Source organism: Ochlerotatus camptorhynchus, unplaced genomic scaffold (genome assembly GCF_037179485.1).
Source record: "Ochlerotatus camptorhynchus isolate MF236.1 unplaced genomic scaffold, CSIRO-AGI_Acam_v1.1 ptg000577l, whole genome shotgun sequence".
NCBI lineage: Eukaryota > Metazoa > Arthropoda > Insecta > Diptera > Culicidae > Ochlerotatus > Ochlerotatus camptorhynchus.
In genome coordinates, this window is record NW_027041058.1 from 3,797,210 (window position 1) to 3,821,472 (window position 24,263).

At 38.6% G+C, this 24,263-nt stretch overlaps 1 protein-coding gene and 1 long non-coding RNA gene across 9 annotated transcripts in view; one reads left to right on the forward strand and one right to left on the reverse strand.

The window, feature by feature from the left end:
• The window catches only part of Syx1A (Syntaxin 1A), a 186,194-nt gene that overhangs the window by 10,774 nt on the left and 151,157 nt on the right, over positions 1 to 24,263 (reverse strand). For 4 of the 8 annotated variants that reach the window (XR_010518760.1, XR_010518762.1, XR_010518761.1 and 1 more), the window contains one exon: positions 5,279 to 5,721. Coding sequence is in view for 4 of the 8 variants with exons in the window: in XM_065236968.1 (XP_065093040.1) it covers positions 15,038 to 15,115 (78 nt within the window). In the remaining 4 variants the exon portion in view is untranslated. Of the gene's footprint in view, positions 1 to 5,278; positions 5,722 to 14,485; positions 15,116 to 21,917; positions 22,929 to 24,263 lie in introns of those variants that run through there. The other 4 variants (XM_065236968.1, XM_065236967.1, XM_065236969.1 and 1 more) reach the window with 2 other exon arrangements.
• On the forward strand, positions 20,304 to 22,234 carry LOC135713753 (uncharacterized). Its single transcript, XR_010518764.1, has 2 exons — positions 20,304 to 21,197; positions 21,297 to 22,234. It is a non-coding gene; the product is annotated as an uncharacterized LOC135713753 (long non-coding RNA).

The following is a 24,263-nucleotide window of genomic DNA, read 5'->3' on the forward strand; positions in this document are numbered from 1 at the left end:
CTAGAAATTATCTTCGGAATTCGTTTGAAATTTTGCTTAAAATCCCTTTGGAAGTTCACTCAAAATTTTATTTTCTCGGTATTCTTTTCGAAATTATCTTGGAACTATCTGCAGGATGCACTAGAAATTATCCGCAGAATTTTATTTGAAATCTCTCCAGAAATATTTTGGAACTGTCTTAAGAATTCAATATCCTTGAGGTTTTTCTCGGAATATTCTAGAACATTTTTTTCTCAGAACACCTTGGAAATGAAATTCCCCTAATGTTTCAAAAGAATTTCCTCTGTATTCTCCAGAAATTCTTCCCAAAATGAACTTGAAATGATCTCCGGAATTTCCTTGAACTTTTCCCCGATATCCCTTTGGAAATTCATTCAAAATTTGATTCTCTCGATATTATTTTTGAAATTATCTTGCAGCTATCTGCAGGATTTGCTAGAAATTATTTGCAGAATTTTCATGGAATCATCCCCAGAAATCTTTTCTTTTGGAACTTCGTTTCAGAATTCAATGCCCTTGAGGTTCTTCTCGGAAGTCAAGTTTAAGTTGCCCGTCCATTCACCAAAACATTATAGTTTTTCTACCAGAAATGTTCAATAAAGCTTGCCCCTCCATTCAACAGAACTGTGCAATTTTTACATCAGGAATTTTCAATTCAGCTAGCCCCTCCTTGCAGCAGATTGAATCTTACACCAGAAATTTTCAATACAAACTTGCCCCCAGAAAATTTAACAACAGGAAATTTCAATTGACCAGAACGATGCAAATAATTCACCGTTAAAAAAATGGTTCTCCAATCTTCTGATTGGTGCAGATTTCCTTTTTTCCATTTTCCACCAGACATTTTCAATATAGCTTGCTTCTCCTGTTATCAGAATGTTGCAGGTTTTCCACCAAATAAAACTTGCCCCTATTTTCGGATTTTTCAGCATAAATTTCCAGTAAAGCAGCTTCCCTCCAATCATAAGAATGGAGCAAATTTTACACCAGAAATTATAATTAAAGTTTGTTCCTCTATTGAGCAAAAGGATGCAAATTTTAGACCAAACATTTTCCGAAAAGCTTGCCCATCCGTTCACCAGAACGGTGCAGATTTTCCTCCAGAAGTTTTCAGTATAGCTTAATTTAAATAAAGCTTGTGCCTTAATTGACCAGACCAGTACAAGTTTTCCACCAGAAATTTTCTGTTAATTTCATTTATCAGAAATTTTCAATAAAGCATTCTCCTCCATTCACCAGAATGGTGCACCAACAATTGTCAGTGAAGTTTGTTTTACCATGCACTTTTGTGGTGCAATTCTCAGGCACCAGAATGGTGCAAATTTTCTACCATAAATTTTCAATGAAGCTTGCATTCATCAGAACGATGAAAATTATGCACCAGAAAAAATGAATAAACCTTGCTTCTACATTCACCACAGTATTCCGAACGTTCCACAAGAAATATTCAGTTAAATGTGCACCTCCAAATTTTTAGCGTGTTTCAATTTTTCCACCAGGGTTATTCATTTTGATAAGTCCCTCCATGATTGATGATATTTTTACACCAGATATTCAATAAAAAGCTTTCTCTTCGATTTACCACCATGAAGGTGAATTTTTTCAACCTTAAATTAACCCTCTTCTTTTATCCCTCCATGAACCGCCTTGAAAAAAAAAAATTACAACAGAATTTTTTTGTATGCACCACTGTGGTGCAATATTTTGACCAAAAAAATTCATAGAAGTTTGTCCCTTCATGTACCTTTATGGTGCAATTTTCAGACACCATCTCAATGGAATTGACGCAAGAAAAGGTTTACAGTGTCCTTATAGTATGAAATGAAGTTATCAAGAAAACAAGTTATTTTATATCGTAATTTGGAAATGTGGAAATGAACATCTTATTTATAAAAGGAGGGGCAATTGACCACCCCCCCTCCCCCCCCACCTTGCCCCACCCTGTGCACCCCAGTGTGTCTGCACACGGCGAATGAGAACGACCCAATTTGAGTTTAGTTCGATCATAATCGCCAAAAGTGCAGGAACTCAGCGATGAGTAAATTTGTCTCATGTTTTCCCAGGTTTTTCCAGGATTTTCCAGGGGAAAATTCCCGAATTTGAGAAAAGTAAAGATTGGATTCACTCAGTCTATTGGTACTACTCCGAGACTGGATCGTTCTCATTCGCCATGCACATTTTTTTGCATTAATATAATTTTGTGCCAGTACAATTATACTCTAAATACAGGGAAATCGAGTCAAGAACGAGAAGATTCCAGTTAACTGTCACGCAGCGGTCGAGAGAAGCGTGAACTCATTAAATAATAATCACTATTTGCAAGCAAAAATATCCATTTGAATTTATATTGCATTGAAGATTTTTCTAGCTCGTTTCGAAAAAAATATTTCAAGCGAGAAAATTAATCGAAATAAATTGCAGTTCTAGATTACGTTAAAGGGTGATACGGTCAAAATTTGGTCAAGGGAAAACGCGTGTAAATCGGTGAAATCGTTTATTTAAAAAATTAAATTAAATTTCTTTTTCATGTTCAATTAGTATAAAATTCAGGAAAAATATTCAGTTAGGCTTCCGCTTTTCCAAATCCGAATTGCCGGGCCTTACGCTTGACCCCTGCCATCAGATTTAGTACAGCCACCTTCTTCGCCGCAGAAAGCCAGTTTGCCTTGAACTGCTGCTCGCCCTTAGCAGTTTTTTTGGTCTTCTTTAGGTTCCGCTTGACAATAGCCCAGTATTTCTCAATTGGGCGGAGCTCTGGCGGGTTCTTGTCCTTGGGAACCACCTGCACGTTGTTGGCGGCGTACCACTCCATGGCCTTTTTACCGTAATGGCAAGATGCCAAATCCGGCCAAAACAGTACGGAACAACCGTGTTTCTTCAGGAAAGGCAGCAGACGTTTATTCAAACACTCTTTCACGTAAATTTCTTGGTTGACAGTCCCGGAAGCTATGAAAATGCTGCTTTTCAAGCCACAGGTACAGATGGCTTGCCAAACCAGATATTTCTTTGCGAACTTTGACAGTTTCATGTGCTTGAAAACATCTGCTACCTTTCCCCTTCCTTTTGCCGTATGAAACTCCTGTTCCGGAAGCTGCTTGTAGTCGGCTTTGACGTAGGTTTCGTCGTCCATTACCACGCAGTCAAACTTCGTCAGCATCGTCGTGTACAGCCTCCGGGATCGCGCTTTGGCCGTCGTATTTTGTTTATCAACGGCTTTCAAGCTCAACTTGCTGCTATCGATGAATAAACGCCATTCAGCTGGATCATATAGCTCACCAAACTATTCAAACAAGCCGTTTACGTCATGGCAAAAACATGCCTTGTCCTTTGTAGAATAATATTTGTCAAATTTCTTGTGACGATTCCTGTGACAAGAAATTTTGACCTCCTTGCTCAGCATGTTGTGTTCTTTCAAGCGTGATGCCAGCAATTCGGATTTCTCCTTCGATAAGTCGAGATCTCGCACCAAATCATTAAATTCGGATTGTGTAAACAGTTTTGGGTTTCTTTCCAATTCCACCTCGAAGTCTTCCTCGCATTCCTCCTTGAATTCCTCCTCACTTTTTGTAACGGTCGATTCAACAGAGGGCGCTCGTTTCCGCTTTGAATAAACAGGATACGGGACCGAACTTGAATGTGGAACAGGTTTTGTCATAGAAGCCACTTGTGGATACTCAACTGTTTTGTGACGTCCTTGTTGCTTAACTTTTGTCAAGCAGAAATAACAATCCGTTGCATGACAAAACGGTCGACGCCATATGGTGGGCATGTCAAAGGACAAATAGCGACTGACAGATAACAAATAAGTGAGTTAGTAAGTAAGACATTAACACTTATCAAAAATAGATGAAGTAAGATAATGTCGATCAGGAAAGAACAGAGCACTACCTTGCTGTACATAAATTGTTTATATGAAAGTTATTCAAAAAATCAATTTACCTTGCGCCTGACATCCACCTAGCCAAGCACGTTTTGCACGAACTACATAATACTTTTGGAATCCACGGTTCGTCAAAGTCTCCAAGATCAATTTTAAAATAAAGCCTGTATGCAGTTTGCAACGAAGCAGTGAAATTGACCGATTTTGTAAATATATAGTTGCCACACGCGTAACAAAACTTTTGAGGATCATTTTTACACTTGAATTCACGTTTTGTCGTATACATCGTTAAGCAATGTTAAAGAAAGAAAGCTGTCAAATTGAGTTGGTTGCGTTAGGTTCTCGCCGAGCGGTCTCACAAACACTAGCGTAAATTATATTGTTGAAAATATCCCATTCAGTTTTGCGTGACAGCTGGTAGTGTTAGTGAAATGCACCGTATGCGTACACGTCCGCAGAAAGGCTTACTGGAAGTGGTGCATGAACCTAGGAGCGGACAACGGCCAATCTTGGAACATTCAATTTCCATGATTTTACAAAAAATTTCATAACTTCGACAATTTCCAACCGACTTCATCCATTAAAGGCTCATTTTCTCCAGTTTTTAATGGACTTTAAGAATAAATTATGGAATGATTTTTTGAATTTTTTATCCCATTAAAAATGTTGATTAAAACAAGATTTTTATGGAAAATTCGCAGGAAAAATAAAACAAATGCTGTAAATTTTAAAATGACTTCAAAATTAAATTTTTAATCAAGACATAATATTCTAGTGAACGATAGTAAATTTATTTAGCTTCACTTTCATAAAAAGATTTAAAATTGGTGCACTAGTTCCAAAGATATTGACATTTTAGTAATCGTACTTTTGTCCAAAATTCAAAAAATCAAAATTTTTGTATATCTCAAAAATGGCTCTACTTTAATTTTTTCTGACCACGGCATTGAATTCAGCGTAGGATTTTGCATTAGAAACGTTGGTCAACCACTTAAGTTCACACTTTTTATGTTGTTTTGTAAACTAGTGTTTTCAACTTCTATTCAATTTTCACACTGCCGTACTCTAGCAGAACAATCAACGTCTTCAGACCTTTCTCTAGCTAATAAATTATCACACTAAAGCTTCATGTTAGATCGCATTTTTAACCAACTCTGATAAATATGTAATTCATTTTCAATCTATAGAATTTCACGAAGATTCGTAGAAGCTCCAGCTGCCATAGCTTAAGGTAAATCTTATTGATCGATAAATATCGAAATTTACTTTTCCTCTAAACTTGATACCAAACTACTTTTCGCAAAGATAAACAACTAAAAATTCAATAAGAAAATATATTAACTACAATAAATAATAGAACAAAAAATAAAACCTTGAACACTTAACCATCATACTTACGAATTGCTTGGTAACACTGTGAGTCCAATCGCCTTCCGAGAAAGAAGCGCGATTTCCGAGATGGGAGAATGAACTGCTGTTGCTACTACATGCTCGGCACCGATGGCAGCCGTAATGGAAAATTGAAAACAGTTTTTCTAAAGCTGGGAAGCTTGCCTTTCATCGATGATCAACTATTATCAACGGAGCACAATGAAAGATAAGCTTTGGACAACGCGGGTGTGTGAACACACGAGTGTATGCATGATTGCGGAGTTTTTAATTTGTGTGGTTTGTCTGAGATAATCATTACTCCTATATTAGTTTCTGTTCTTTCTTTTTTTTTGCTTTTGTTTGTATCGTTTCGTTACCATCGATGCTTTTTAAAAACCGACATATCCGGCAATTGTTGACGCAACCACTATCAGAAGGATGCTCACACATATCAGGATAATGATCTTCTTCTGCTCTCGCGCGGAGATAAAAAATAGTGGCGAATGTTTCGACGCACAATCAGTGTGGAAAAACAAGAAAGAATGAGAAGAAAAGAGAAAGAAACCCAATCGTAATTAGTTGTTATCGAACGAGCTAATGAGGGAAATGAACGGGAGAAAAATATGTCACTACAGTGATATTTATAGACTAAGAACAACACAAATCAGAACCGAGAATCACACAACGGAAGGGAAACGGAAGAGAGTGAAAAAAAAAACTAAAACATGTTTTCATCATTTATCACTTCGTTTATTGATGTTTTTTTTTTCATTGTTTTGCACGCTTATTTTTTTTTTTTTATCGTCTCAATGCGATTGTTTTTCCTCGAGCCAAACAACGGAGTGAGCCGATACGAAAGGAGGAAAAACTGTCGCAGTGAGCCATAGTTGTTTATGTAGTCTCAAGACTCATTAGCTTAAATAAACAACAATCTCTGCGGCGTCGAGGCGTATTATGATACAAAACAAAGTTAAATAAAAAGTAAAGATTCTTGGCCATTCTTTTTTTTTAACGGAAACAATAAAGCTAAGTTTCTGTAATTTACACATTTTTCCTCTGGCTGCTACTTTTAGCCCAGTTCTGTGTTCGGTATCACTTTCAACGCTTATTGCTCACAGATGTTACGAACCGAAAATAGTAATTATAAAATTGATAAAACTAGCATTCTTCATTCGTTCGCACAACACTTACTGATTTTGCTTTGATATTTGTTTTACTTACACGGTCATTCACTTATACAATAAGGTAGTGTGAATAGCAATTAGGGGGAAGGGTGGGAATAGTTTTACATTGGGCGAGACTAAAATAAATGGCGTTTCAAAGGGGGCCGATTTTCCGAAACAAAACTTAAGGTGATATGATGATGCTTTTACATATCTATACACACAAATTGGGCTTTGATTTAAAAGTATGATAAATTACAATATGTGACAATTTTGCGCAAACTGAATTTCAATTCAATTCAACCGGATCTAATTGACAACTAAACGCGGGCAAGGGGGTGGGGTCGGTAAGGAATTGGTAAGGGGTAGTTTTATACAATTTGGTCTGTGATTCAAAACATGATATAAAGGTGATCTCTTTATCGAATAAAAACTCAAATGTTAGATATTTAATATACAGGATGATGGGAAATGCTATTACCGTTTCATTTGAGTGGGATGTTAAGCTAGTCCAGTGTTTGTTTTTAAATGCTCCCTATAGGTCGCTCATATTGACCGGTGATTTATTTCATTATTAATTATGATTTGTCTACAATAAGTTATTAAACATTGCGATAAAATTTGAAAAAGTATACCTTTGTAATTTGTACGGATTTCGGCTATGCAGTCTGACGAGATCAAACGATAAGTTTTTAGCTGCCCCACTTTTCGACCGAAATCCGTACAAACCACCATTCCACAGTCCGAAAACCAAGTTTATACTTTATATTTTTAAAAAAACCTGGCGTTCGTAAAAATTACATCCACGAACAAATGTTTGGACATTTTTGGAGTTATCACCAGTCCCACTAATAAATCTAACCTAACCTAACCTAACCTGGAGTAAACCCATTCTCGAATGGAGTCTTAACAGGAAATGAATGATGGATTTTATGGGGCGTATCAGTTTAAGAATCAAATTCGGTTCGGTTTCCGGAGTTTTACCCTCGCAGTATTTAGAATACAGATTTATGCTTTTTTATAAACCTATACAGTAAATAACCAATTTTGATTAAGCATATTAATTGTAATAGCTTGCCAGAGGGTGACTCCCGGGATTTCCCGGAAAATTAACCAATGTCACCATTCCCGATCAAGTCAAACGAAAATTAGTTTTCGCGTGTGGATAAGTGTAAATTATGATCTATCACGTTTTAAGAAGCTTTTTAGTGATATTGCAATTAACGTGAAAGCTCTGGGACAAGACTTTGTTTGTGTGTCGCATTGGTCGGTTTTTCTGTTCGCTTGTTTTTGGTGCTTTGCCTCCCTCCCAAGAAGAATTTTACTGGTTTTTTTCTTTTCTTGGTGCTGGCGTTCTGCCTTCCGGAGGATGCACTCGAATGAGGTTTTAGGCAAAACATCGGTGCAAATAAAAAAAACTTCGAATGTGATTCAAAATGTTGTGTTCGGTTGTAAAAACAACGCGGAAGATTTTTTCGATTACCGCTAGTGCTTTTTTGGAGACAGGATTTGGGGAGATCCATCTGATTATAAATCATTCATAAATGCATATTTCCATATATTACTAAATACGCGACAGATTTCGAAACATCACATTTCGAAATCTGGAAGTGTGTTTGCAGTACCATTATTCATATGATAACGGTAGTGTTAACATGCGGGGTTTATTGTATGTGAAAGTAACCTCAGAATGGACGTGAATTACCAGGCATTCTGAAATGGGTAGCTGAATCTGCAATAGAGCTATCGCTTTCTAACTCCCGGACTAAACTTGCTTTAAATTATTACCAACATCAAGGTGGTAAGCAAATTTCTGCCATAATACCACTGCCGGCCAGTGGGGGTTAGATTGAATACATTTCCCGACCCCGAACTTCTATAAAATTCAGACATATTTGACACTAATATGTAATCACAACCGGATCAATTATATCTGATTCTTAAGCATCATTTTCTGACCCTTCATGTGAGGTTCTGCGGATATCAAAGAACTCTGTTGGTCCCGAATATCAAGCATTGTATCATGAAATATATTTCGGAAGTTTGACAGTAACAAATATCGTTTATTGCCCGTTTAAGGACAAAATGAACTGTTTTCCGCTGTCCCGCTAGATGGCTTGGTCGAACGTGTTGATTATAGCTGGATCGCTCAAGGATCGCTATTAAAATTTTTCCTAATTTAACTAGATTGCACGCTAGAATGCAGGATGAATATTTGGTATATTTTAGGCATGATTGGGTTGAACGGTGACTGGATTGTTAGCTGAATTATCGACTGCATCACTTTGTACATAAAATATTTTAAATCTTTATTTTCTTCTATCTAAATGATGCATCGGGGATGTAACGCTACAAATCCGCACACAAACTTCATTTATCTTCGATTTGTAATCCGAACTTTTTTTTGTTTTATTGATGTATTGTGATGCTTTTCGCGTTGTTATGAGGACATGGCCTTCTGAAAATTGTTTTGGTTCAGTGCTTCAAAGTTTCATTGGCATTGGTTGTCAGTGTCGATTGTCAATTTCGGTTGTCAAATCTGACGCCAAATGCTAATTTTTCTCTGAATTGGCAATATTCATTGTCGCTGGCGAGGGGGGCGACTCTATCTAAGATGCAGGAAAAATTTTGCTTTGTTGTTGTAAAATGCACTCGCGCTTAATAGATAGAAACACGATTTATTATGATTTTGAAAATTTCCTGCAAAAAGGTGGAGAGCGATGCGATTAGGTGGGCATAGATGCAAGAGATGAAAAAATATTTTTCGTAGATTGATTCGCTAGTGTGAGATTTTTCGATCATTTAAAATAAAGGTTTATATGTGTCGCACCCCTCGGTCGCTGGGAATATTTCTTTTCAAAACCTAATCAATACTCGAAGTTATTTGCGTGTTAGGGGGAACTCGTCAACTTGCTGCTATAACAAAACAAATTTTCGAAAAGAGGATCGATAAAATCGTAAGTTTTGCAGATTTAATCTAGTAAGAGAAAATATTTTCATTCGTTGTTTATATCAGGCTAAAATGTCAGAAATTTAGAAGCATTTTACCAAACATTCGACAGACAAGGCATTGTGTTCTCGTTGTTCAAAGGTGCTGGATTGCAAGGAATGCAGTACATCTGGACTGATTCCACATCTCGAATCAGCTCATAATATAAGCTTGAAACGACCATCAGAATCCCAGCTACAGCCGAGCTCTTCGAAAGGCTTGAAAACAGCAAAACAATCAAGTTTGTCAGGCTACCTAAAATCGAAGACTACAAATCAAGAAGACTGGCAACTGTTCCCTTCTCCCATACAAATGTCAAACGTCACTGATAACAGCGCCTCTGTCAATCAAAGGTGGAACTTTGAAACACAAGTGTTAGTGAGACTGCTTATAAACAGTGACTGTGTGTGTGACCTAATGTCACCGAAACGAATAATCATAACACGGTACTCGTTGTTGTTTTTGTTTTGCTTTACGCAATTTCACGGCAATTTGTATCTTAATCCCAGCAAGCCGATTGTTTTCCAACTTCAAACCGAAAAACATGTCATGGTGGATCAAGTAAAGGATTGAAACTTGGATCGATACCTAGTGAAAATAACTTTTACTTGTGATCGCGGAACCGAAATATTGTTTATTTTTTTTTCTGTTGGAAGCAATCAATTACAAGGAATTGGTAGCTTCCACCACCATTGGATGAACTACCATCATTCGGAAGTGATGAAAATTCAAAAATTGTTCGATGCCTTTCAGTTTATCCTTCTTTCCTTCTACTAATATCAGTTCTTAGTCGACCTGCAGAGTCACTTGGTTGGAAGAATTTACACTCGTTCGGCAATCTGTTTGTAGGTGATGTTGGCTATTTTGATTCTGTGACACTCGCATGAGTGAATGAATTTTCCCATGCTTGGTTGTCAGAACATGAAACCACCGGATAGAGATCCTCTGTATGCTTTAACAATTCTTGGGATCGACCGACCCCTTCCAGAGAATGATAATAACAGTGTCGGATTGGCCAGTGACATTCAAATGGTCAGCGAGTACTGTGCCAAGTTGCCGAGCGTCACAACTTAACTCCCCCCACTGTGGTCAGGTGCCAAAGCCATGCGAAACGGGCATGCATTTTACTAATGCACCATACGAATGTCCATACATGCATCACTAAATGGCTTAGGAAAAGTGGAAGATAATTTTGAGATAGCAAATTAATGATCGAGGAAGGTCCCACCATCATTGTGAATGGCATCATTGCCATAGTTTTAATTTTCAAAACAAATTTACTTACGCATTGGTTCAATTTCAGCTGCAATTTTACTCGTTGTCGGCATAAAGCAAAGAAAGAAACGTTTAATTTATTTATACCTATGTGTTTGAATGCACTCGTGAATTAACACACACCATCATACACAGGTTCCACTTTTGCTCAGAAGGGGCGTTGCCGTTACTGTCTCCTATTTTTTGGCAGAGTTGCCAGTCTTCTTGATTTGTAGTCTTCGCTAAAATGCAAAGAACAATCTGAGATAGTTGCGAGGCTCGCTGCTTTTGATGGATTCTCGATCGGTGGAATCGAGAAAAGTAATTCCAATCGCTTCAGAGCAGAGGATTTTCTTTGCCCACTGGTAGGACAAACGTGATGAATCTGATTCGGAACTTCTATGAAGATGCCAAAAAGCAGGTAAAAAGTAACATTGTTTTAGATAAATACAAAGATCAACATGTTTGATTTGAAAACAGGTTATCGAACAGATTCCAACTAGCCGTGCTGATAACTTCAGTCTCACTCTAGACGAGTGAGCTAGTCTCAAAAACAGGAGATATCTGAATCTTAACTTACATTGTGCAGATGGAACGACTTTCAATGTTGAATTGGCTCGAATAGAGGGGTCTTGCACTGCTGAACTTATGGTTGATTTGATTCAGGAGAAAGTTTGGTTTGGTTTCTAACAGATTACCTGCATCAAACTTGCTACAACCATAGAAGTAACTCTTAGACCAGAAGGCCCCGAAGAAACGTGCTCAACTTTTTGGCTCAGCTCTAGTACTCTCTCCGGTCCCAAGCTAATCGTTGCACCCCTCGAAACATAGGAAAATTCACGAACCTCTCATTTTATCTGTCAAACTTTCATAGCGAATAAAAAAAAAACATAGTGTAGTACTAGAATGTTGACTAGAATGGGGTACACTTATAGATGTAAAGGGACCAATAGACTAGTCCAGTGTGAGCCAATTTAAAATCGATAGTTTGTAACGGGTCGGGAGTTGTTTTAGCGAAAGAGGAAAATCACGGCCTTCACTTAAGCGTCAGGTAACACTAGGTTACCGTGAAGGGGCAAGTTCTCAGAAACCGAATCCCGTTCCGACTGGAGACCTCAGGGCAGGTTTATCAAAATCCTACAAATGGCGGCAAGAATTGCACTGAACCCAACAAACGAATAAATTACCAATAGGAAGAAGACAAAAATCATCGGCAAACGGGGTTTCCTATGATGGTTTTCCCCACATTACCTACAGGGATCTACTAACGAAAAAAAAAACTATTTGTTCCAAATGTGTCTCAAATGCAGCCTCGCACTACACAGATTCCGCGGCTTATTAAGGACATGCAGTTTAAATTAACGAATTCGTTTCAACATTATTTATTGATTCCTAGCTAGTGGGCTTCACTTACTGAATATGTCACTGCTCAATGTTGCTGGGTGATGTTTTGTTGCGCGCGTTGTTGCATGCTGGTTGGTGTCTGCGATGATGGTGACAGGTAGGTGTAGCAAATACCTTTTCGACTTGATTTTATTTGTGGTATAGCACAAGATGGCGAGACTGATGTTAGCCGATGGATGGCTCGCAGCGGGGAGCTTTTATTTCTAAATATGCCGACTTAGCGCGATGACAACGAGGTGGCGGGGTTTTATGCTCGTGGACGACGGGATTCGACCAGCTAAGCCGACAGAGCGCTGTCGAGTGGGGTTGCACGTCGAAAGTCGACACGTGCAACACACAACTTTCTACCGAGGGTAGACGGTAGGGTTTTACGGCCTAAGGGTAGGACCTTCGTTTGAAGGATTGGCCTTCAAGCGAATTTTAGCGTGTTACTATTACATATTATGTGTTTTTTTTTGCTGATTGTTATTACCTGGAGTATGGTGGTACATTAAACAACGAAGGTGCTAGTATTCCTGTAGCTATTGATATATGTATATATATCGCTCTCCGTGTATGTTTTTTACGTCACTTTAACTGCCTGGTATGTCTCACTGTCTAACCGTTAATTTTATTCGTTGACTTATACTTTCAACGTGTACTTTCCCTACTTGCCACCTTACTACTGGTCTACTATGTCCTATGTTCACCGTGTTCACTGTTTCGTAGTTGGAAAGCTTTTCAAGAACGCATCTGGAACAATCATGGCTCTACACTATAGGGAGCTACAATACCCGAGGACATTCGTTGGTTCGGCTCGGACTCGGACGTATTTTTTCCGGTGGGCTAAACAAACTCCCATTTTTAATCTGTTTGACAGATCTGCCCTAAGTTACCAACCGCAACTGAACTCAGTGACCAATAACGGTTTTTTTTTAAATAATTGATGCCAGATTATATATAGGATAGGTGGGATACTTTTGTATCCTCGTTACAAGTTTCCACCGGTTGCTACAACCATGGCCTTCATTTGGCTGTTTCCGACGTCCTTTATAAAGATTCAGTTGAAGTCGAAAGAGCACATTTCCTCATCAATACTCTCAAAGACCAAACAAATCACACCGGAAAACGGCTTTTCCAAGCGGTGGTCACGCGAATCTCGGAAAGACGCAACGTTGAACTTATATATTTGCTTCGTTTTCTGCAGAACAAGCATTGTACCGGAGCAAATGAACTTCCACTGGCATCTCGGACTCAAGTTCTGAAAATGGCCAAATTGGTAGCATCAAGAGTAATCGACTTGACAAGTGATGAGAAAAACCTATCTTCATCGAATCATCCCGTTTCAGAGACGTATGTACTCATTATTCTTACACTTATAATTAAAGCTACCCATCTTAGCACACCAACACTTAAGCAGTCAAAAACGCATACACCTGAAAGAATGCATTAAATGAGCGTAACATACTAAATGAATCACCCCAAACTGCATGACCCTCCTGGAGTTCTCGCAACAAACCTTAACATTCCTGGTTGTTTTCTGAACTTTCATGGATTTTCCAGACGTTCCGAAAATTTCCCTGACCTATTTGCTTTTTACAATTAGTACCCCTGAAAAAAAAACTTCACCGCTCAGTTTTTTTTTTTTTTTTTAAATGCAGACCGTAACATTTCAGGACATCACTTAACAACCCACCCACGATGCTTAAGCCTACATTTCTTTCCGTTCATTTCCGGCGATTAACTAAAACATGAGATGGGATCCACTAAAACAAACAAACGATCTCCTTCTCTAAATCAATGGGTGACGATATTTTCTCATTTGTTACTTGAATAAATATTTATATATGTACCTGATTAATTTACACGGGGTTTTGACTTGCTCAAAAAGAGTGGTAGTACTAGTAGTAGTAGTAGAGTAGTAGTTATAGTAGTAGTGATGGTGGTGGTGGTGGTGGTTGTGAAGGGAGGGACATTCGCTACTCTGACACTTCTATCGGATCTTTTGTCTGCTGCTGTCATGGTGGTGATGATTTCGTCTGTTCACTGTATCGTGAAATTGCAACAGGAGACATTTACAGACAGACACACACACACACACGCACAAAGAGATTACAGGAGACGGGGGGCTTGTGCACTTGTTGGTTTTGGTTGTTTTCCGTTCGGTTTGTGGTTGCGCTGGGCTGATGGTTTTAGTTTCATTTGTTGGTGGTATTGGTGAGATTGGTGCACAGATAGCAGTGAATAGCAGGGAGAGATTCAATGGCAACGTCGGTTGCTCTGCTCCATCACAGATAATCGTGTTGTAGTAATAGTTGTTGTTGTTGTTGTTATTGGGGGGTGTCATTTGTTGTTGTTAGTTGTTGTCCATTGGTTTGTTCTGGTGACAGCGCGATACTCATTCGAAAGTGTAGTGTTTCTTTATACAAATGCATAGTGGCGGTAGTGGTGATGGTGGATTATTCTATATGATTAGTGGTGTGAGGACGCTCCATCTCACTGGTTGTCATCGGCACACTTCTCTAACATTGACTCTCTTCGAAGCTCCCGGGATCAAGCGAAAAACAAACAACTTAAATGAGGGGTTAACTGAGAAAGATTTGCTTCGACGTTTCTTCCTAAAACCAACTTGCACAAGACAGGGTGAGAGAGTGAGACACTGTTCTTAATGGTAATACGACCTTTCTCGCGTATTTATGATACTATTCTGCTGGTGATGATATCTTGTTTTGCTTCTGCTGGGAGCACTGCTGCTGATGTAGTACTAGATTTGTTCTGTTTTGATAGTTGTTGGTAGTGATGATGATGTTGTCTGCTACGATCTTACACCGTAGTCTACTAGAATTCTTAGTTTCAGATTGATTCTTCGTCTAACAATTTCTTCCCTCCCGGATTTGATCAGGTCGTAATAGTAGTAGTAGTAGTGGTTGCAGTTGTTGTTGTTGTTGTTGTTGTTGTTGTTGCTCTTGTTGTTGACGCAGCTGCTGCTGGCACCATTTACATAAAGTAGCTACTGACGTACGAGGCCGCAATGAGACCCAGTACGGTGAGACATATCAGGATCATGATCTTCTTCTGCAGGGTGTGCAACGAGAAAAGGGAGAGAAACGCACGTTGAACAGTGAGACAGAGAATAATAAAACGAAAAATAGGAAGAAAAAAAACGAAAAAGAAAAATGAAAAAACAATTGTGTTGAAGATTATTTGCTATAAGGTGGAGAACAAAACTGATGATCCTCAAACGAAGAAGGAACCATCGAGAACAACTAAAAAAATGTATTGATAACCGAAAATAAAGTTAGTAGTACTAGACTGCTGTACTAGATCTAGTAACACGATTAGTAAAATATGAAATTAAATCGTGCAACATTTTAGGAACAAGAAAACTAAATAGTTACTCGACCTCATCAATGAAAAGGTGCAAACAAATTAAGCAAGGTTTGTATTTCCAACGTTCTGAGTGCTCTTGATCCAATAGTCGGTTTCAAATCAAGCTCAATCAGAAAAATTTAAATACTGTACGTAAAATCGTCGCACCGTAGTCATCGATAAGACGATTAGTAATCGAGAGAAGCTTAAATTAGTAGATGTAAGTACGTAGATCAATTAAAAGACTGATAGTTAATAACGAAACAACAAAACAAAATCATGCAAAAAATCCAGAAAAATTAGGATGTGGGGGAAAGAGAAGAAAATCGAACGCGGGCGTGCCCCGTAAAAACCTATCTATTTAGTAGTTCCAAATATAACGACGATACTCCAAAAAACTGGACAGGTGATATTTGAAAGAGAATAAACGAAGCTAAACGAACAGAGTCTATGGTTTTATCAATTTGGTCCTTGTTGTTGTTTTGGTGGTTGAATTTGACTGAGCTAGTGGGTGGTGTACAGGATGTTTTGCTGCGATTTCGAGATTTGTCTCTGTTTTCATTCTAGTTTGTGGATGTTTTATTATTGTGATTGTGTGAGTGAAAAATATGAGTGCCAATAAGCGACATTCGTTGGATGATTTGACGGAATACTAAATTGTGTTTAGCATCCAATGATACTACTTCATGACAATCAATATAACCTCAAATATATTAGAATTCATTATACTATCTACAACTACTTGTATAATAATCTTATATTAGGGTTGAATTATTATGCTCATGCAAATTTAACGCAACTACTCATGCATCGCTCTAAATAAGATTCCCATTCTCATCGCACTATCGCTCTCACACTAAAAAAAAGGCATTCACAAAGCACACTTTCTTTCAATCCTACACTGTGGGCGTCTTTGGGTGACAAATTCAGGCAGCTCGGTGGGCGTTCCCATTTTCCCCCACTCACATCCACGGGAGCTAACCAGAAGATAAGCCTCGTTTACCGGTCGTTCCGTATATCGATTAAAGCGACCATCATTTAAAGTGTGATTTTCCCACACCCACCTCCCCCTCGTTGACCACACTGATGCTGCTGGGAAACTACCCACGCCCACGGGACCACGTGACGCGGCGCGGTGACAACAATGCAACGACAGAGAAGACAAAAAATGGGGAAAAAGCACGCGCCTACTGCTAGCAGAAACTCTATCTGACAGCAGTAGTAGGCCGCCCGGAGACAGAATCTCGTTGCTCATCGATATTGCTCTTCCTGCGGCTTCCTTAGGTTGGATCACTTTGGAACAAAAGACAAACGATACGGCGGGCGGAGGGCGGTTGGATGACAGAACAAGGGTGTCTGCACCCACTCATCGTGCCGTCGTCAGTGGTGATCGACTGATATAGTGTGTGAGAGGACGAGGATGATGATGATGATGATGGAGCAGATAAAAAGCGAATCCTGGACGGCGATGATGCACGTACGGGGACCACCACGGAGAGCATTTTCATTTGGCATTAGCTAATAATCGATTGGTTCGGCGATTGAATTGAATAAATCGTATGAGAAAGGATGATAAGGGCATTCCCATTGTTGTTGGGAAGGGAAACGATAATGACGGACGGCATCACTCAATAAGCAAATGTAATCTTTATGCTCGCATTTTTGCATCAACGGGTATTTCGGTAGCGATAATGGTGTGGAAGTAGTTTGATTTTGACTCGACTCAAATTTTCGGAAGACATATTTTTCTCAACGAATGTCGGGATGTCATCAAATATTATAAATGAACAATATGGTTCACTCTTCTATTATCACCAAGGCACGATTTTTCCCGACACTAGCGGCACTAGTGACACGAAAGGTGACTAGTACACTGTTAATTGAGCACTTCGCAGTTGTCAGCTCAATATCAACAAGGCTATCAAAAACAACTCACAGTTGAGTAAAATTTTGATCGTATGTACTGTGAAAAATTGCCTATTTTAAATTATATTACAATTTTATTCAAACTGGAGGTTATGGCAAAACATAATATCATATGTAATGTAAAAAAAAACAAGTCTTAGCCTTATACGATTTTTTACTTATTATTGAGTATATTCATAGGGGAAATGGATGTAATGTCGGCCTAAATGCGCCTAATTTGGGCCCATACAAAAATTTAGCAATCGACTAAATTTTCAATAGTGACCGAAAATATCCACTAGTACCGTCCCAAAGACGCGTTCATCTAGATAAAATTCATAAATAGTAAATTTTTAGTGATGGGCCCAATCTTAGATCCATAAGCCAACATTAGAGCCATTTCCCCTATATACTCAAAATTGGGTAAAATGGGGTGGATGCTTTTACCCAACACTGCACTATGAGCTGTTACCTAATTTAAGGAACTATTTACTAATGTGTTGGGTACTTTTTTCAAACCATGTAAGATGGTTTTGACGTATGATAGAGGAAGCTAGTAACTAGAGCAACATGTGAAACGGGCCTAGGTACCAAAAGTAAACAATGACTTTAAACGATGATTTCTCGTACATATAGACTTATTATGGCAACCCGACACGAGCATCTGACATATAATTTGCTCTATCACATGATATATTAGTTTGAGTGGGCGTGTTGTAATTCATGAACAGCCGACGTTTAAATGTATTGTTCAAGCTTGGTTTGTATGCCTTTTCACATGTTGCTGGAGAACGTTCTGGTGACGTAAAATATGCACAGTAAGAAAAGAGTACCCAAATTTGAGTTCACTTTCACTCAACTTGTGGCTTCCGTGGGGCTAGGTAAAATTAAACTAATGAAGATAACTAAATTTTGAGTAATCCTGACAAATAATCCACTGAGTGAAAATTACCTAACGATCAGTCGAATGCAATATTGGAGCACACAACAATGACAGCATCGACAGCAGCGCAGGTTGCTATGACTTTCATCCAAAAATAAGTTAAAAGTTCCCAACGGTGAAAACATGATGGTAGAGTTCTTTTCACTGGACATTGAATTCTTTTCAACTTTGAGTCGCAGCGTGTATTACTTAAATGAAATATATTGAAAAATAATTCGATATATTCTTCTTATTTCTTTTATGCAACACAATTTACAACAATTTAAAGTAGTATATCAATCGATAGTGAAAAATATTACGATTTGAGCTTAACAATGATTACCAGAAAATGAACTTTAATTTGAGTTCATCTATTACTACTCAATAGATGAGTTGAGCTTTTTTAAACTTAATTTTGAGTGTTTTTTTCTTACCGTTTACTTATTCTGATTACCCAAATTTAGGTTAACGATTCTAAGTGTGTTGAAAGTTTGCTTCCTGTCAGTTGACAATGTGGTATTTTTAAGAGGGATGGCAGATATAATCTGCCTTTTCTTTTATTTGTTTGGTTCACATTTAAGCTAATAGTACATTCAGACTATAACTGATATTTATCACGTAATATAGGCTTTCTTGATATCACATTACATTACGTTATTGATATCAACTATAGTCTGAACGTAGTATAATGTCATGACCTCAGAGTAGGCTAGTAAAATGCACGACAAAGCTAATACTGTATGCCACACCTTTTATTTTACTAAACTTATGAATAGATTATATGCTTAAATAATAATGCCACGAATGGTTTTAGTCACCTTTCTCACCGGAAGAGGGTATTACCATAAAGGTAACTCTAAGACTATAAGGTCCCGAAGAAACGTGCTCAACTAATCGATGCACCCCTCAAAACATAGAAAAATCCACGAACCCCTCATTTTATCTGTCAAACTTTCATAGCGAATCAAAACTTGCATAGTGTAGTACTAGAATTTCGACTATAATGGGGTACGTTAATCGATTTGCTTGAGACCAATAGGCTAGTCAAGTAGTGAGCCAATTTAAAATCGTTAGTTTCCACCGGTTAGTATTACTGTTGCGTCTTTTCAGAAACATATGGAAATTCGGGAAGTGAACCACATTCTTAATTTATAATATTTGGAAATCGTTACTAATGAACTCGGACGGAACGATAAGGAAAAAGTAATATGTTTAGAAAAATATGACGTACGATTGATTCGGTTAGGAAAACATTGTTAACTGCTTTCGGGAACGTCATTTCATTTGAATATCTTCTTTTACCCGGGCTAGAACGATCGTCTGTGGTAGCATCACAAGTAAGGGGCACGGTGTCCTCAGAGCGACCGTTTTTGCTTACTGAGCAGAAGATCGTGGGTTGGAACCCAAGCCCCTCTACATTTTTTTTTCATCTCCGTGACGTGGCTGGTGCCGCACAGTGGGACAACGATTCAAGTAGTGTGGTCAAAACCTCTAGCGCCGTGGGTATGCACCCTACAGATTGGCAGTCTTCGACAAAGTTGTTTAGTTTACAAAGAGCCAGCTTTTGTTGATTTCTGATTAGTTTGAATTCCAGCCGCATAGGATGCGCTGAAATCTGTCTTTTGAATGAAGCGTCCTACATGGATGGTTTCTTGGGCAAAGTTGTGCATTTTACAGAAAATAAGATATCGGCTTTCACAAAATTCACTCAAGAAAATAATTATCACAATTTTTTATCGTGTTTAGCTCAGAAGTGTGACCTTAATACGTAGTACTTTATAAAAATGCTAAAATTTTCCCAATTATTATAAATTTTGATAAACGTATTTTCTAAAATATTTCAAACTAGTGGTGTATAAAAACGCCATTTGCTCAAATTAAGACAGAAATGGACGGACAAATTTATTCAGAGTTATAAATTGTAGACCTAGTTGGACATTTCAATGTGCATAGCTCAACGGAGATCACCAAACATGTGTATAAGCCGTCATTAGAATGTCAAATTAAAAAAAAAAATATTCAAATGAGCTTTTTTATTTTTAAAAACGCCTGCTGTTTTCTATTGTACTATGCCAATTGAAATGTCTAACTACTACAGAAAATGATCATTGAACAAATCAATGCTTTAACAAAATATTTCATACAAAAGGATTGAGCGAAAATTCCATACCCAAAATAGCTGAAATTGACCCACGCATTATGTATATATATAATTATATTTTCCTCATGACTCTGGGGAGAGTTTGAACCCCCGTATGGTAAAGTTTATGTGTTTTCCCCGGTTCTCTCGTCAGATTCCCGGGATTTTCCCAGTTACTTTTAAAATTCCCGGTTCGCTGACCAATCCTCCGCAATCCGATAAGTTGCTTCCATCTGCACCGGACCCGCATCCAGTCCTTTCACGAAATTGGCAATGTTACCCATGTACATCCATTGGCCAAGCTAAGCTTGATGACAAAGCGCACCGAGGATAGGTGATTGTACAACTGGTGAATTATTTCGAACATCTCGGATCCCTTTTCGTCCTGCTGTATTTTAAGAACGTGAACTTTTCTCCGGAAGGTTCTAGGATTTATTTTTAGGAGCATCGAAGTTGCATGATTTCTTCGACTCCAACTGGAGATTTTCGCTTAAATGGTGTTACAAGGTTGAAAACCCCTGTCAATGGTCGACCACCACCACGAAGGAGCCTTGTTGAAACACAAATTGAGGATCTAGGAAAATTGCACCTTAACAGTGTCAGTTCAGCGAAACATTGTCCGGTCGCTCTTCGTAGTCTACCGTGGAGCAATCCACATCATTGCATACAGCTCACCGGCCTGAACTCACTACTTGTACGAAGAAATCTATCGCGTGGCATTAGGGAGCGTTTATTTTTGTAATCGTTCGGGGCATGTTTTCCTGTGTGATTATTGGGACTAATTATGTAACATGTCAAAAATTGAGCGTTGACATTTAGAGGTTTTTTTTTTTTAATGCTTTATTAAAGAGATTTTTAGCCTTAGACTAGTTCATCTCTAGTCAGTTGTTGAGGTCTCAGAAGGAGAACGACATTTAGAGGTGGCGCGAGGGCTCTAAGTCCAAAATGTCGAACGATGAGCTTTTTCAAATAAAACATATGCTTTTATAAGTAAGCACGTGATTTTGTGTCCAATTTTGTCCATTTTACGATATCTTCTTCACTCGTTCTTGTGATATTGCCGTTTTGCCGGCTCTCAACTTAGTGGTTGGTTGGTTTGTTGTTTGTCTTTATTAAGGAGATTTTCAGTCAGACGTTGGTTCATCTCCGCTCAACTTAGTGTCCTAGATGCACTTTCACAGTTATTAATTTAGAGCTTTCTATTCCAAACAATGCATGAATTTGTATATTGTGTGAGACAAGCACAATGATATTCTATGCCCAGGGAAGTCGAGAAAATAACCAGCCCGAAAGATTTCCTCGACCGGACCGGAAATCGAACCCACCTTCGGCTTCGTAAAAACGTGCCTTTTTACCGACTAGGCTATCTGAGGCCCATGAAAAACATGGAGACCTAATAGAAGATCTATGCTTTGCATTGCGAGACTTGGATCTTCTAGAGATATGATTGAATCTGATGCAGAAGATTACATTTGCTTACCAGCGACAACGGAAGGATTTCGATGCATGTCACTTAAAACATGTATGCCAAAAACCATGAATACGCATGAACATTTCAAATAAATAAAACTCTTTAATTGATACCAAACTTTAAGCCCACTTTATACAATTAGTACATTCAGTATAATAATACTTATTCCATAATAGAACACCTACATAGCTTCCTACAATCCTACACTTCGTTCGGTAACGGTATCTTGCCTCATAATGTTCCTGCAAATACACTGATATTTTAACGACGGCGATAACACGGGAGGAGAAAACTATTGAACACAATCAACATGTCCGTGTTGTAGAAGTCCGGCTTGGCTCCCGCGTGGAGCTCAATAGTTAAAGATCTTCGCCTCGAATCCTACTATCTAACTTACTAACACAAACAGTACCTAATCCTGTTTCGTGCCCCATTCTAATAACTGGTTCGGCTGACTAGTGCGAGGAATGTCCAAATCTAACAAAACTATGCTATTCAATTTCTCCTCGATCCTACCTAAGTTTTGGCGGAAAATATCTACTGTTGTTCGCGTGGACTGCTTACACTGCTAGTACAACTAGAGGTTTCTTTCTTACTATATTTACAACTAAAACGAAACAACACAATCGATAAACAAGATACTAAATAGTGGAAGGTGTTCCTTAATTGTCATATAAACATCTACAGTGGGGACCAACTATTGTTCGCTTGGAATTCCCGATTCTATATCAATCTGATGTGCCCCGATAGATGGTGGAGCTGACATCTATATTTTTTTTTGTAATCTATAAGGAGATTAAAACTGAACCAAACTCAATAACAAATTGTGCGCGTAGCTGAAAATCACCCCCTCGAACTACACACATCACTGTGATCTAAAAAAATGCGCACATACCGCAAGAAGAAAGGAGCATTTTTCAAGGGGGCATTTTTGTTTTAGAAATTGTTCGTCCGATACACGTGTAGTATTATTGTTGGTTTTTTTTTTGGTAGTAATATTTTCTTATGATAAGTAGATTGCTAGAAAGACTATTAAAATGATGAGTGTTATCGCAACGCACACGGCAATCAAGATTTTTTTCTGCAAAGAAGTACAAAATAGAAGAAAAACGAAAAAGAAAAAAATGAAAATTTAATTAATGGCTCCTGATAAGAGAGTGCTACACCACACAGTTTCTTGTTAGCGAGACGTCAACGACCAACCAGAAGGCAATAGAAGGTAGGTACACCAGAAGGAGCAGAAGGAACAACAGAGAGACAGACAGACAGACAGACAGACACAGAAGAACAAGCCCGGGCCCGAGAATGGATGATTACGTCGATGATGATCGTCCACAGCACATGAAGGGAACAAACACCGGGGAAGGAGTACAGAAGAGAAACAAAACGGAAGCATAATTTACAACATTGTAGCACGAACCGTCAGCGAAAAATCTATTTACACTAGCAGCGGAAAAGAGGGCCTGTGTGCGACAGCCTATCTAGTCACCACCACAACGAGCGATGAGTTTTCCACCAACCGGCGAAACGCACTGACGCGGTGCGGCGGCGAACAACATCTAACAGAACAAAGTGTGAAGATGATGATGGGTGGTGGTTGGAGGGAGGATGATAAATATACAACACACAGAAAGGAGGCACCCACACGCACACACAGAGCGAGATGAGACACCACGCGCCCAAACACAACAACACTAGGCTTTCGTTCAATTTTCCGACTGAACCTGCATCGATTTGGTCCTTCGATGGAGCAAGTCGCGATTAGTAGATTTGCGCTGTCATCGTTCATATCGCTAATTATTTTGCAAACAGACACATCCAACCTTATTCCTGATCAAAAAGCCTTCAGAATATATACTGACACCCAACACCGAATAAAATCTTGTTAGTAGGTCTAATAGTGACGTTTCACGTTTTGTAATGTAACTCGTGACAATCCCAGGCGAACTTCCATGCTTTTAACATTTTTTTTTTGTATGAACTGGAAGTTCTTTTTTTATTATTAGAACATATAGAAACACGTCAGCATTCATCCCAAAACGCTTCCCAAAATATATGATTCAACAGTAGAATTTATTTTCTAAATCTAGAAAAATTTTGTATGTACAAGAATCTTTAAAAAAGAAAGTTAAGTCTGCCACTCGGCACAGTCGTGTTTGATGCTGTTTCCAGCCATCGGAGCCGTCCTGATCCTGCGGTTGAAATCGGTGAAGGGATCTTTCAGCCTGTGTTACTAGGCAAGTATTCTTCATATCGAAACCTTACTCTGCCTGACATATATTCTCGTTGCAGTTTACCTGAGCGGAATGGTGCATCTTCTGGTCTCACCTCACCCAACGTCGCCGATATATCGTAGCTCAGATCTGCTGTACTATCAAAATGTTAGTGGCCTCAGGACCAAAATTGTTCAAGCTTT